At 41.0% G+C, this 15,146-nt stretch overlaps 1 protein-coding gene across 1 annotated transcript in view; it reads left to right on the top strand.

Moving 5' to 3' along the window:
* thsd7aa (thrombospondin, type I, domain containing 7Aa) overlaps positions 1-15,146 on the top strand; it is a 243,676-nt gene that overhangs the window by 80,558 nt on the left and 147,972 nt on the right. The window contains exons 2-3 of the mRNA XM_020621420.1: positions 9,078-10,221; positions 13,999-14,247. Of these exons, the coding sequence (XP_020477076.1) occupies positions 9,078-10,221; positions 13,999-14,247 (1,393 nt within the window). The remainder of the gene's footprint in view (positions 1-9,077; positions 10,222-13,998; positions 14,248-15,146) is intronic.

Below are 15,146 nucleotides of genomic sequence, written 5' to 3'. Positions count from 1 at the left end.
GGTATAAATAGGGAGAAACTAATCAAAGGCAGCTGGAGGTAATCTGGGGATGTGAAGCAGGTGTGTCAGATGGCGTGAACAGGGTGAGGGAGCTAAAATCGAGTGAGGACCGTGAGAGAGACAGGTGCGGCCGGGCAAACCTGACATGGTGCGGTTCAGGTCACATCCTACTCCTGAAATTCAGATAATTACAATATCTTCACTTAAGAACAACAAGGAAAAAACTATGATTGAAATTAACACGGTGAGAGTGCAAGAGTGGTACAGCTGCAAAGAACTATACTGAGTGCATGAGAGTAGCAGAATGAAAAAGGAATAATCAAAAATAACACAGACAGAGAGGCCAGAGACGGTTGAGAAGTGTTTGTCTTCGGTGATATCAGTAACAGATTGCTTTTCCTGGAGTCTGTGGGGCTTGGCATTTTTAATGTTGAGAGAGAGGCAAGGAAGAACTCTAATGCACACTGAGAATCACCACAGCCTGGCTGAGCCAGGTCAGAGCCATTAGGGTCACTGGGTAGACTACTCTAGCTTTTCTGTTGCCAGTTCCAAGGTAAGCTGTATGATTGTCCCTTTGCTGCTTAACTGTCCTTCAGTGTTATTCTGGGTTTGCTCCAGTCTTCATGCTGTCATACAGTCTTTGCTGAACATCAGCATTTAAGATCTAAAGCTATGTGCAAACCAAGTTATTTTATATTCATACATCCAGGCATGATGTTTCATAAAACCAAATATGCAATGTACAGTATCAATCCAGTAAACAGTGTTATTGTATAATGTGCCAGTGGTTTTACCATTGATTTAGTGTGTGGGGGCTTCATTGCTGATAATAAAGTATAACCTGATGAAATGTACAATATCTTCAGTGTCTTATTTTTTAAATGCATGCACACAAAATGTTCACATCTTTCTTTTAGAATTACCAGTGTGAATCAGCTTTATGTCTATCACAGGAGACAAAAATGACTCTGAGCTTCCGCTCATCTGCTGATGTGAAAAACATGTCTTGGCCTAAATTCAAAAGATCCAGGACAAGTGAAGGCAGGATTTATTTAAAAATCTATGTTGTTGAAAACTTTGCCATTTTAATGCTTAATGTATCTTGACAAATGAGCAAACTCCGCTGAGGAAACCCATGCTAGAAAGTGAACTTTGAGCTGGGATTTGTCAAACTACACTTTTCAAGGTCAAAATCTGGATTTATGTGATTATTTTAAAAACTAATATCAAATTATTTTCATAATGACTTTTTCTGTCAAAACAGAAAACAGTGAGGGTAAAAGGCCTTTAATTATAAGACAACACCCCCATGCAGCTTGCTTAACAGTAACCAAATGATGCTGTTTACATGTGTAATCCAAAAACAGGTTAGTGGGTCACAGCTCTGCTGTATGAGCACCTCATGTAAATTAAACCAATTTTAAATACAGGATGCCAGAAAATGTGAAAACATCAAAGACCCTTCTGTGCTTTTCTCTGCAGTAGACCTCTTATTATAGATTTACAGATGAAATAAGAATTCTTTAGTTTGCTGTCTTATGGAAATATTGGCATCCAGTAGTTAATGGTAAATTCTGACCTTTTCACTGATTCTTTATCATAGGCATGTGTTAACCACATGAATACAGGTGGTTGACTGCTGCTCTCATTTCTCTTGCTTTTCCAATTAAAAGCCACTGGTGGGATGCATGTCTCACACTGGTTTCCATTATCCCTGTAAATGCCAGTACCAGTCTTCAGCTTGGCACCACTGGACAGGCGGGAGGGTGGAAGGAAGACTAGGTGGGAGGTTTGGGAGTTGCAGGGTAGGGTGTGTCCAAAAGGAGCAAACCCATTATTGGGGGGTTAAATTATTTCACACAGATCTCAATGTTCTTGTCTTGGCAAGCTACCCAGGATATAGGCCCACTGCTAAATCATGAAAAAGCATTTTTAAAATTTTGTGGAACAATAAACTGTACAGTTGAAGTCCTTTTATGGCACCAAACATAACATTTATTTAAATTTTGATTAACTAGTAGCCTTGCATCAGCTATACTAATGGGGTATTAAGTTACTGTTTATGTGTGTAATGTACTGTGTATAGATGTGTGCATTGCACGTGTAATAAAAGAATTATTCAGCATTTAAAAAGTTTGTAGGCTTGTGTTTATTTTTTTGCCTATCTAAAACATAGATAATGGACTAACCAATGTGTTCGTCTGCTCTACCGTTACCTGTAGACCTTAACAAGCCTTGCTTACTACTAGGTCACTGTAGTAGCATAGCTCAAGCAGAGCATATCATAATGTAACACTGGGATGGATAAAGCCAGCCTTCGAGAGTGCAGGAAGTCTCTTTGTTAGCACCGGGTTCTGCAATGTGCACAAACACACCATGCTTGTCCTGAGCAGCTCTGAGTAGCCTCTATCAACAATTACATTTTCTAAAGACCTCTTATGCCCCCTACCTGCTGGTGTGTCGTTTGCAGCATTACAACCCCTTCTTCCAGCCTAGTTTCCTTTTCATTTTCAGCTGTAGCTCAGTTAGTAAATTAACAGAGTAGTTTGCTTAATCAAATGCAGCAACTTATTTAAATTGAAATTGGAAACAAAATAAAAACATGAACAAGGTGGGGGGTTTTGAATTTGATGCCTGCAAAACATGTTCCCAAAAACCTGGGACATGGTATTTTTACCACTGTGTTACATCGCCTTTACTTTTAACAACACTTAATACACATTTGGGAACTGAGGACACTAACTGTTGAAGCTTTGTAGGTGGAATTCTTTCATGTTCTTTCTTGATGTACGACTTCATTTGCTCAACAGTCCGGGGTCTGCATTGTCGTATTTTGCACTTTATAATGTACCAAACATTTTCAACAGGGGACAGGTCTGGACTGCAGGCAGGACAGTCTAGTATCTGGACTCTTTCACTAAGCCACGCTGTTGTAACACGTGCAGAATGTGGCTTGGCATTGTCTTACTAAAATAAACAGGGATGTCCCTGAAAAAAATGTGGCTTGGATGGCAGCATATTTGTACCAAAACCTGTATGTATTTTTCAGCATTAATGGTGCTAAACAGATGTGTAGGTTACCCATGGGCACTAACACTCCCCCATACCATCACAGATGCTGGCTTTTGAACTTTGACCTGATAACAATCTGGATAGTCCTTTTCCTCTTTAACCCAGAGGAAACGATGCCTATGATTTCCAAAAACAATTTGAAATGTGGACTTGTCAGACCACAGCACACTTTTCCACTTTGCATCAGTCCATATAAGATGAACTCGAACTTCAGTGTCTTGCCCAAAGACAATGCAGTGCCAGCCACCTGAGGGATCAAAGATCACGGGCATTCAGTGTTGGTTTACGGCCTTGCCGCTTACGTAAAGAGATTTCTCTGGATTCTCTGAATCTTTTGATGATATTATGGACTGTAGATGATGAAATTCCTTGCAATTGTATGTTGAGAAACATTGTTCTTAAACTGTTGGACTATCTGCTCATGCAGTTGTTGACAAAGTGGTGAACTGCGCCCTATCGTTGCTTGTGAATGACTGAGCCTTTTGGGATGCTCCTTTTATACCCAGTCATGACGCTCACCTGTTTCCAATGAACTTATTCACCTGTGGAATGTTCCAAACAGGTGTTTTTTGAGCATTCCTCAACTTTCCCAGTCTTCTGTTGCCCCTGTCCCAGCTCTTTTGGAATGTGTTGCAGGCATAAAATTCAAAATGAGTGAATATTTGCAAAAAACAATAAATTTTATCAGTTTGAACATTAAATATCTTGTATTTTTATGTATTTAATTAAATAGGGGTCAAAAAGGATTTGCAAGTCAATGTATTCTGTTTTTATTTACGTTTTACACAATGTCCCAACTTCATTGGAATTGGGGTTTGTGATGTTGTGGGGAGTTACAGATTACAAGGGGGGAACGTTCAGTACAGACATCCCTATATTTGCTCCAAAATGCTGGAACTGGTTCTGCTGCTATTTTAGAGTTTAGAATAATATTTGTGGTTTTGCCCTGGTCTTCTTCAAATTGAAGCTAAGTTTAATTAACTACAGGAGCTAACCATTTACAGCTGATAAAATCTGCTAGTGATAGCTGTCATTTCAGCCAGCAAAACTGATAGTCAGCAGCAAGAAATGAGTACCTGCTTTTGTCCACCGTTAAAATCATGGACCCATTGATTTAAAAAATATCTACAAAAAAATCTTGTTGGTAAGCAGCTGTTGTCTTTGACTGCATACGTGCCCCGCTGAAATGGAAAGCTAGTTGGAAGTCACAACGCTGTCTTCTCTAGTTCTTTTTGCCATGTGAAGCGGGAAATATTGTAGCTGTCAGAATATTCAGACATCTCTGAATTCGAACAAAAAGATGGACATGGATGGATTTCTCCCACAAACTGAGAATTTCAAATGAAATAATACGCCCACACAGAAAGTAACACATTACTTAGTAATATGTTAACATTATTTGAATACTTCTTTCAGTAACGAGTCAAGGATTAGAAATTGAAATCCAGTATTTAGAGCAGTTACAAGACCCACTGCCTCTCCATTACTTTTTGAATAATTCTTTCATTATTTGAATACTTCTTTCAGTAACGAGTCAGGGATTATAAATTGAAATCCAGTATTTAGAGCAGTTACAAGACCCAGTGCCTCTTCATTACTTTTTTTAATTACATAGACAATTTGAGGGCTGACTTGCTTGCTATCTTATAAAGAGTTACTTGCACACAGATGTTGTATGTAGGTGTTTAGCTTACCAAAGAAGAACTGGAAACTCCCATAAAGATAATCATGCCATCTGACAACTTAAGTTGTCTTATTTATGACTGTCTGTGATGTTTTGTGATTGTAAAAGCATTGTATTAAAAGTGTAAATTTTGACATTTGGATTCAAAGTGATCCTTTATTTACAATAGAAACCCAGCTCCTCATCATTTCATTGCCTTTCTTTGGTGTAACAGTTGCATCACTGCTGGGTGATTGTCGTAGGACGGTGGAGGCAGGGTGTGATTAGACGTGTGACATCCCTTCCTGAGTTTGTTAGCAAAGTGCCCTCCATGCCTCCTGGCTCCTCTCAGTGGGCGATGTAGCCGGCGTGAGAACAACTAACCTTTAGTTTCTATGCTCACCACTGGCCCAGAGACAAGTTTAATTCAGTGTCATGTTCATAAATTAAGGTGAACACCTGCACAGAGCTGAGACAATACTGCCTGTGAGGGAGCTAATACTTTATGGCTATAAACATGATGACCTTTTTAGAGCTGGACATGGATGGAAATTCCAGTCCAGATAGCTACTTAGCCTTGCAGCACAGCCTTAAACTGCAGAATCAATTTGCCATTGAACTTTTATTGTTGGAACATTGCATATTTCAATTAACTGTTACATTAAATGAGCAATGTACCTCAGAAATCCAGTTCTTGCTTTGTTGCATTTCTTTATTTGCAGCCAAAGATGGTGATAACAGCCAGTGAGTGATGCGTATCTGCGACTGCAGCTGTCTCCTGTGTCTGGGGCAGTTTCTTGCTACTGCTATTGATTTGTATTGATCCAGACCCTCTGCCTGCAGCTGTAGTCTAATCAGCCTGCTGGTTCTTCCGTTGACATTTTCATTGCTGTTTTTCAGCTTTAGTGAGTGAAACCATAAAGCACTGATAGTGCTTTAGTGGCTTGTGCAATCTCACAGAGCAAACTGAGCCAACTGATGGAGGTGGAGGATTCTGCTGCTCAAGATAGCAGAACGTTTCTCAGTCACTGCTATCCAGAGGGAGTGAAGTGGCTGGCAGTGTCAGGGGTGTAATGCAACTATGATTTTGATGGAACTGTGCTTTAAACCAACTCTAACAGTGGTTGATGGTTTGGTTGAGTCACTACTTTGAGCTGATTCGCTGAACAGAATACTATTTAAGTTTATTTAGAGATAGATGATATCTTAATGACTTACTTGTAAATACTGGAATACATTTTCGTTTGATAGGTCATATTAGATCTTTATAGCCACAAGTTTAAATTAAACAACACTAGTTTTAATTTAACTGTAGATAATATGAGAAAATAGGACTGGCTTCATGAGGGGCTTTAAAAAAGCTGAACAATCCTTTTCTGGACCTATGTAGGTTTTCAGCATTGCAACACCGTGCAGAGCTAATGATATCCAAAACACCACCATTCCTCACATCAGCTATTTTTTTTATGTTGCTGCTGTATTGATTGAGTCTTCAGCTATTCCGGTTCTGCATGTGCTGAGCTCCTACCAGGGGTTTGTCCTGAAAGTCAGTGTTTACTTAGACCTATAATTACATTCTCATAAATCCAGTCAAAGTGCAATCTCAATATTGAAAGAGAGTGATTTAACATTGTGTGTGTTTGTCAGAACATTGTTACTGCACTCGGAAGCACTTAGGTTTCAGATACTCAATTGTGGACAGGCACTCAAGTTGTCTTTGGAAGCACTTTGCACCAAAAAATAATATTATGCAATAAATACATTTTGATTTTATGGGCTTTTTGCCAGGGCAGCACAGTGGCGCAGTGGTTAGCACTGTTGCTTCACAGTGAGAATGTTCTGGGTTTGAGCCCTGGCCAACCCGGTCCCTCTCTTTGCGGAGTTTGCATGTTCTCCCTGTGCTTGCGTGGGTTTGTTTGGGACTAAGCGGTTTAGAAAATGGATGGATGGGCTTTTGCCATCAGCTGGTAATGCCTAAATTACCAGTGGAATTATTTTTGAAAGATGAACATGAAATATCAGAATTTTGAAGACACATTGCGTATTGTATGTTTAGCAGCTCTCACCAACCTTTTATAGGGAAAGCAAAAAATTAACCTTTTAAAATTATCCAGTTTAGTGTTTTCTTTCATTCACACAATTACTTTTTCAGTGGGAGCTGTGCATTTACTACTTGGCCAATGACAGGTTCAACCAGAATAGCTGCTCTGCTCAAAAGCTCAACAGTAATTACTGAAGAATAAATGGAGATAATGTAATTATCTAGAGTTTGGGAGCAGGACTTGACCTGTACTACACTCTTCCATTGTCACACTATTTGTCTCACCTAAACCTCCCTACTTCTGCTTCCGCTTTTTGTTAGGTGAATCACGTGCAGCTGCTCACCTTGTTTTGTTTGACTGTTTGCACCCCCAACTCGCCACCGTGGGTTGTTTACTGCTTTGTCACTGGAACCTTTTTCTCCACCCCCAGGCCCCCTCCACTATCTGCGGCGCCTTCCACATTTGCCACACCACAGGCCGCTGTGTCCTTGGCTGCATGTGGCTGCCTTGACAGCTTCTCTCGTTCTTCAGTTACACAGGACTTTTTAGTCTCTTCCCTACAGCTCTCTTGCTGTCAGTTCCAGCTTCCCACTACTTCCTTCTGCATTCCTTCAATTCCATGAGGCCTCCTCCAATCTCTTCCATATGAATCTCCTGCTGCTGGCCACTTGCCGGTCCTTCTCTTTTCACCAGGCACTGGGTTGCCTGCTGACTTTTCCTCCTTTCCTGGTACCCAGATATTATTTGTCTTCTCACTTTCTTTCTCCGAGCGGCAGCCTTCTAATTCAACAGTCCCTCCAGACCTAGTGAACACCCTCACTGGCTTCCCTAGCTAGCACATGACGCAGAGAGACATGCGAGTTCAGCTCGTCCTACTCCCTCCTTGGTCCTCCTGGCTGACTTCACTCCATAACAAATCTACTTCTCTGTTCCAGCCAATGTTCTTCACCGAGTCTGCTCCATTTCCCAGAAGGTTTTGGGCTCTGCCAGTGCCCAAAAGCAGCGCAGACATCCTTAGCCTTCCCCAAAACCATCAGGTTCCAAGCATTCCCCATGCTTATACCTCCATATCTACTTAGTGAGGGCAGGTCAAAGTCAAAGGTCAAAGTGTTTATTTGTTATATGCACAGTTAGGAAACGTGTTTCCCTGTACAATGAAATTCTTACTTTGCCGTCCACATGAATGCCACAAAATACAAATGAAATATAAAGTAGATAAATAAGTAACACAAAATCTAAGGCACTTTAGGCAGCAAAGGCAGCAATATAATAAAAAATATATAAGAATATAACAGAGAATGTATGCTGCATGGGAGCAGCCTGTGCAGCAGTCAACAGTCATTGTGCAATTATGCATGTGCAAACTGAGAATGTAAACAGTACAGGTCGACAGTACATGACATATTTCCTGGTAATAAACTCCTCAGCTGTTTAGGAGTCTGATGGCAGAGGGAAGGAAAGAGTTTTTTAGTCTGGAGGTCCTGCATTTCACACTTCTGAATCTCTGGCCAGAGGGTAGGAGTATGAACCGTCCATGCTGGGGGTAGGTGGGATCTTTGAGGATGGAGGCAGCTTTCCTACGCACCCTGTGGTGGTAAATGCTCTGCAGAGAGGGCAGTAGAGACCTGGTGATCTTCTACACAGTCTTTACCACTCTCTGCAGGTGCTTGCGGTCCATAGGAGTAGTGCTGCCATACCAGACAGTGATGCAGCTGGTCAAGATGCTCTCAATGATGCAGCTGTAGAAGTTGCAAAGGATCCTAGGCGACATGTCAAACCTCCTCAGCCTCCTCAGGAAGTACAGGTCCCTGCTAGTGAAATGGAGATAATGTAATTATCTAAAGTTCGGGAGCAGGACCTGACCCAAACTATGCCTCATCCATTTTCACACTATTTAACCCACTCAAACGTCCATGAAGTCAGTGTAATGTATGTGATGGATGTTTACAATGGAGTGTGGATCATAATTTTACTTTGTCTTTTCTTCCAAACAAGTCTGGCTAACAACAGGATTTGTTTTCAACCTGTCAGATTGCCTAACTGCTCATAAGTTTATGCACCTTTAAATTTGTTTTTGTAATGTTGCTGTGTTCTCAAATCATAGTTGTCATCTTCATGAGCACAGTGCTATTAGAACCAGTACAATGGTAAGACAAAGGTTGTCACTTACTGGACTTAAATCTTTCAAAAGAAGGGGACGAGCAGTACTTTGTGAATTTTCTCTACCAAAATCATGCTTCTATTCTTCCCAGTCTCATGTTAACCTTTCCCTGACATGTCTGTTTTCTTACTCTTTACAGGTCCATGGGGCCGTTGCATGGGCAGTGAGTGTGGTCCTGGAGGCAGCCAGAGCAGGGCGGTTTGGTGTGCCCATTCTGAAGGCTGGACCACCCTGCACACCAATTGCAAACAGACAGAACGGCCAGACAACCAGCAGAGTTGCTTTAGAGTGTGTGACTGGCACAAGGATCTGTACGACTGGCAGCTGGGTGCCTGGAACCAGTGTGTCCCTGTGTCAGTGCGCAGTGCTGGGGTGCAGCGCCCTAATGTGTGCACCCGGGGAGAGGAGGGCATCCAGACCCGTGAGGTGGGCTGTGTCCAGAAAGCAAATAGCCAGCTCACAGATGATGCAATCTGTGAATACTTTGAGCCTAAACCACGACTAGAGCAGGCCTGTCTAATCCCCTGTCCTCAGGACTGTGTGGTGTCTGAGTTCAGCCCGTGGACTCCATGTTCTAAAACCTGCGGGACTGGCTTACAGAACCGGATCCGCTTTGTTCTCGCTCCACCATTGTTTGGTGGGGCAGCCTGCCCAAACCTGACTGAGTTTCAGACATGTCAGCCCGGACCCTGTGAGGGAGAGGAGAGCCTCTACAGCCTCAGGGTGGGACCCTGGGGGCCTTGCTCTGTCCCACTGCCAAGGCAAGCCAGACATGCTGACAAGCCTCCCAGAGAGAATGACAAGCCATTCCGGGAAAGTGCTAAGCATTCCAAAGAGGGTGACAAACCGTCCAGAGAGGACAAGAAACAGTCAAAAGGTGAGGGCAAACAGATCAGGGAGGGTGAGAAAGGGCACACCAAAGGAGACCATCAGTCTAAAGAGGGTGAGAAACTATCCAGAAAAGGTGAAAAAACATCCAGACCCAACAGAAAATTGATTAAGGCAAACAGAAAACCAGACAGGCCATCCCGACAGGCAGATAGGCCAAAACAACAGAAAAAGACTAAAAACAAGGAGAAAAGGGAGAAAATGAGAGTGAAGGTTCGAGACAGGTTAAGAGAGAGGAGCGAGGCAAAGGACCCTGAGACAAGAGAGCTCCTCAAGAAGAAGAGGAACAGGAACCATCAGAACCGCCTGGGAGGAAAGTTCTGGGACCTGCAGGTCGGTTATCAGACCAGAGAAGTGACCTGTGTCCACAAGAGTGGGAATGTTGAAGCCCTCAGGTAAGAATGATGTTTCCGAAATATGTTTCCTCATGTGTGCCTTGTCTTTAATAATGTTGTTTCTAGAATGAGGATTACAGTATGTTTATATCACATTTAAGATATTTTAGCACTAGGACGCTCCATTTTATTGAATTGGCATTGGTTAAAGGTAAATCTGAATGTTTGTGTTGCTAGATAGAATGTAGTCATGGTTAGGGTTACGTGGATAAGGTATTTTAAGTCCTGCCTGCCTTGACTGTGTCTACAACTATTTCAGTTAATACAGTGTCACATGTAAGGTATGTACTTCTTTCTCTTTAGGGATAAGGGAGTGTTAGGGCTATTTTATTCTATGACATACTGTAAGTCTAGAGTTAGAGAAAGAAGGAGGCTAAGGATAGCTCTCTTCCAGGATCTGCCACTTCTGGAGGAACAGACTTGTATCTCCCAAAGCACAGGACTCTGGAAACTAAGCCAACACTTAAAATAAATGGCTTTCATTTCTGTGGACTCCTGCTTGTGTGATTAATAATCCCCCACTCTATATTTAATAATGTGCCAAGCAGAATGAAAATAAAACTGTTTCCTCTAATAAAATGAATCTGTTTTATGATGTGATAACACCGTGCTTAAAATTTGGTTAGGTCTGGGCACACAAATTATTTGATTAGGTTTGGAGAAATAATGTGCTTTGGTATAAAATTATTTAATTTAGTTTAGGAGACATTTGTTATCATGGTCACTAGAACTTACACAGGTGAACTGGGACACTTGTTGAAATGAGTGAAGCTGACATTCTTTTTTTAGGGGGACAATCTCCCAAATACATGTCAGTGAGTGTATCATTCATACACTGTTTTGTTTTAATGACATACACTTCATTACAAACATTGTAATGAACTGTATGTCAAATTTTTAAACTTCTTTAAAACTCTACAAATTTTATAGTATTATCGCAAAATGTATTGGATACATAATGTGAGAGGCTTTGCAAAACTGATATGTTTACATGTAATTGCCTGTTAGTGTCTTTAAAAGAACTTGTTTGTTTAGCTTATTTATATATTTTCACGGTGGGGATTCATCATGCTCTGTGTGTTTTGAAAACCCTGTCCACCTTCCATTGTATCTCTGTTTTCTGTCTTGAAGCTAATATTTTGTTAGAACTAACTGAGATCATTCAATATTCTCCATGATGGCTACACTTTCTGTTATGAACTGCGTCTGTAATTTTCTTCATTTTCATAAATTGACATAGACTTAATGATATCCATAAATACTTTGTAATGCCACCAGGCCTCAGTAATAACATCAGAGGTTGTGAAGAAAATTGCTGTCAGTTTTAATTAGCGAGTGTTGCTTATTCCACTTCCTCAGTGTACACACAGCTCCTCCCTGCTGGGGAGACACTGGTCACATTCACCAAGGCTCCACTGCGAGTCCCATCCAACGATCTGCAGTCTCTACGCAGTGAGGCCAGTGTGGTGTCTGAGAGCCACATTCTTTGTTAAGAGATGAGTGGCCTCATTCTGTCTTACTGTGCTTGCTCAGCTCTAATAGAGGCTACTGAGCAACATTTATTACATCCTGACAAAATCAAGGTTTTTGTGATACCATCACTTTTAATGCCTAGAAGGTCAGAATTCCTAAATCATTCAAACTTCAAGCCAATTTCACTCATCATATTCAGGTGTTCAAGGACAATAATAAATTTGCATGACACACAGATGATTACTAGCCACTCTGGAATATAACCCAAAGAGAGACCCACATTCATACCCATCTATAGCCACTCACTGAAGGCACAGATGGCTGTAAGCTTCAAAGAGGCTTAGTTGAGAGTGGTGACCCTATTAATGTCAGCCAAAGCCAAGGATCGACTTTATTTACAGCTGGCGACATCAATTCTAATTTTATATGGCGGCTAAAACTACTAATTGTCCTCAAATGTCCAGGCTTTAAAATGACACAGTATTTTAAAAGAAACACATTTAATGGAAATATTTTAACATTTTTGTAGATTTTATTGTTTTTACACTATGAATAAGATCCCCATGCACATGTTAACATTGGAATGCCAAACTGATTCTGATGGTCGGGAAAACGCTGGACAAGCTGAAAAATAAAAAAATAAAAAAGTAACGTCAGATGGTATTGTTTATAAGTACTGTATTTTCTCATATTCTCAAATAAAATTTCATTTAATCAGATTACAACAAACCAACTGCTACACAGTGAACCTGGAGCTTTTCAGAGCCAAGGATTCCCACACTGACCCCTTTTCTTGCTGGTTGTTAATCCAGACTTGGAAAAACCCTCTAGGGTCAAGGCTGATGCAGATGCGGATGAAGGCCTCAATAATATGTGGGACTTTGAGTCTTCTGGTCACACGTCATTTCCTAGCAAGAGTCTATGTCTGTTTCTTTACACATGATCACAGTACAGTGGCGTATTTTGACAAGTCACATATTCTGCCATTTAGTTTGGACATTTTTAATTACAACACCATGTTTGGAATAGATAGATCGCTGCAGAATGATCCCAAACAAGCAGACAATTTTTTTTAACTTTCTGAAACCAACAATCAATCAGCAGTCAGGTGGAGTGTGCTGTTGTTTTTCCTGATTACCAGTCTCTTTGTCACAGTTTTCAATGCTTCAGGAACAGGATTAGTATGATGCTTGTTTCGATCTATTGGAGGATCTACTATAGTAGGCTTCTGTAAGGGAGCAACTTTCTCTTTGTTTTGGCTTGATATTTCTAGTGAACATAGAATGGATATAACAACAGTAACAGTTGGAAGTGACGTCATAGTTACATTAAAGTTCATATGGTTGCATTTTGTTTCTGTAAATCTTCATTATCAGTGTCTAGACACAACTGCTCTAGTTTTACCATATGAGCTTTTAGTGACTCAGTGGCTGCAGGAGAATTGTGATGATGAAAAAATAAAGCCTCCAGAATTTCAGGGGAGCTGAGGAAAACTGAAATTTTGAGATAAAAGGAAACAGAATGCAGAAAAGAGAAGCAGTGTGTCATTATCTCCCAAATGGTTGATCAGCCTCTACAAAACACACAGAGAATAACAAGTGCCTTTCAACTTCACAGCAATCCCACCATCAAACAAAGCCATGGTGCTGTGAAACTGCTGCTGAAGATACAGATAAACTGTTTGGGTTTTTAATGAACACCTTTCAAACTACATGTATCACATAAGAGAAAAGCTGGAGGACGGACAGCTGTATTTCACCAGCCTCTGTGTAATTCCTCTATTACAGTCACTTTATCCACTCTGTGAATGGAGGGATTTTTACAGGCAAACAAATAATGCTCACTGCCTTCTTGTCTTTTATCCATCCTTACCTCCTGTTACCTCCTGCTATGTATGGATTTTTATGGACATTGTTATGTCAAAATGTTCTGTTTCCACATTATGAATGTTAAGTAGTGGATGCACTGGAACCTGTAGCTGCTCTGCTCAGGGCAGGTTTGCTGGCCCCAGTGCTTATCACACTGTACAACCCATTTTGTATGGGTATTACGTGGCTGTCTTTTAACATTTGCAGTACTTAAATAGGCATGACAGTAAAAATGATAGGACTTCTCATATGACACTTAAAATCAGTCACATTATATATTAACATAAATAAATAAGTTAACACAATGACTTAAATTGGTCTGTGCGGAGTAATTTTTAAATGCAAAACTGAAGTTGTGATAATAGTTGTCAAGCCAGCAGATACTCTGTTAAAGTTTCATCTTGACTAATAGTGTCTTTGCTTTTATCTAATACAGCCTGTGCTCACAGGAGACACTGCCAGTGACCTTCCAGGCCTGCGTATTGACCAAAGACTGTGATGTGACTGAATGGTCTGAATGGTCAGCTTGCTCCAAGCAGTGCTATGATCCCAACGGGCCTAGGGGGCAACGCACTCGTGCCAGAAAAGTGGGCCAGTTCCCCATCGGTGGAGGGAGTGATTGTCCAGAGCTGGAGGAGGAGGAGCCCTGCAGCCCCCAAAAAGATGGAGTGCCATCCTGTATTGTGTAAGTCCTGGGCAAGAATACAGTAATGCAACATGTATACATGTGACTAGTTTGTTAAAAGCTGACTTGAGTGAATGTACAGTTTTGCAGGTGTAACTCTTTTGTAGTGCTGAAAAGGAAATGGTCTACAGTGGGGCTAACCCAGGGGCTGCAAAGTGAACATATTGTTATAACAAGTACATGGAAGTGGAATTCAAGTGAAACTAAGCTAGACACATATTACATGAACACACATACTAATGCCCAGATTTAATGTTTTACAATAAAATCTACAAAATATAACTAACATTTAATAGTGCATTGTTCTCCTCTGTCTTACTACAGATGTGTTCCTTGTGTGTGTGTGTGTGTGTGTGTGTGTGTGTGTGTGCGTGTGTGTGTGTGTGTGCGTGTGAAGACATGCAATTAATGCCGCCTAATTATGAGAACATTTCACAACAATATATACCAGCCTTATAAAAACACTTTTTGGTTTGCTTAGTCTGCTTCAGTTCAATGTTTTGTTAATTAAAGTCTCAAAAATCTGAGTGCACAGTAAAATTAAAGTGATGAAGTGATGTTTATCCCAGGGGTGCCCGCAGCCCACAATTGGTTGCAGGCCAAACATTCCAGGCTCCTGGCCCTTGGCTGCTAAAAGATTTGGAGGGTCATACTGTAGGTGGCAGTGGCAGCGTTCTGGGTAAGTTGCTATGCAGGAGATGAGGGGTCTTTATTTCAAACCTAGGTATTTGCATATCACTGAATGAATATATGTTGTTGTCCATCAGTCCTGAGAGTTTTTCCTGAGCAAGAGACAGTGGTCTATTTTCCTGAAAGAGGGTGCAGCTGTAAACACAAGTCTAAACTCCTGGCAAAGGCAGATATGGGTGTGTTCAACTACTTCTTGCAATTTTGGTGAC

This window comes from Monopterus albus, unplaced genomic scaffold, assembly GCF_001952655.1.
Source record: "Monopterus albus unplaced genomic scaffold, M_albus_1.0 scaffold259.1, whole genome shotgun sequence".
Taxonomy (NCBI): Eukaryota; Metazoa; Chordata; class Actinopteri; order Synbranchiformes; family Synbranchidae; genus Monopterus; species Monopterus albus.
The sequence above is the reverse complement of the archived record's forward strand: the minus strand, read 5'-3'. Positions and strand labels throughout refer to the sequence as shown.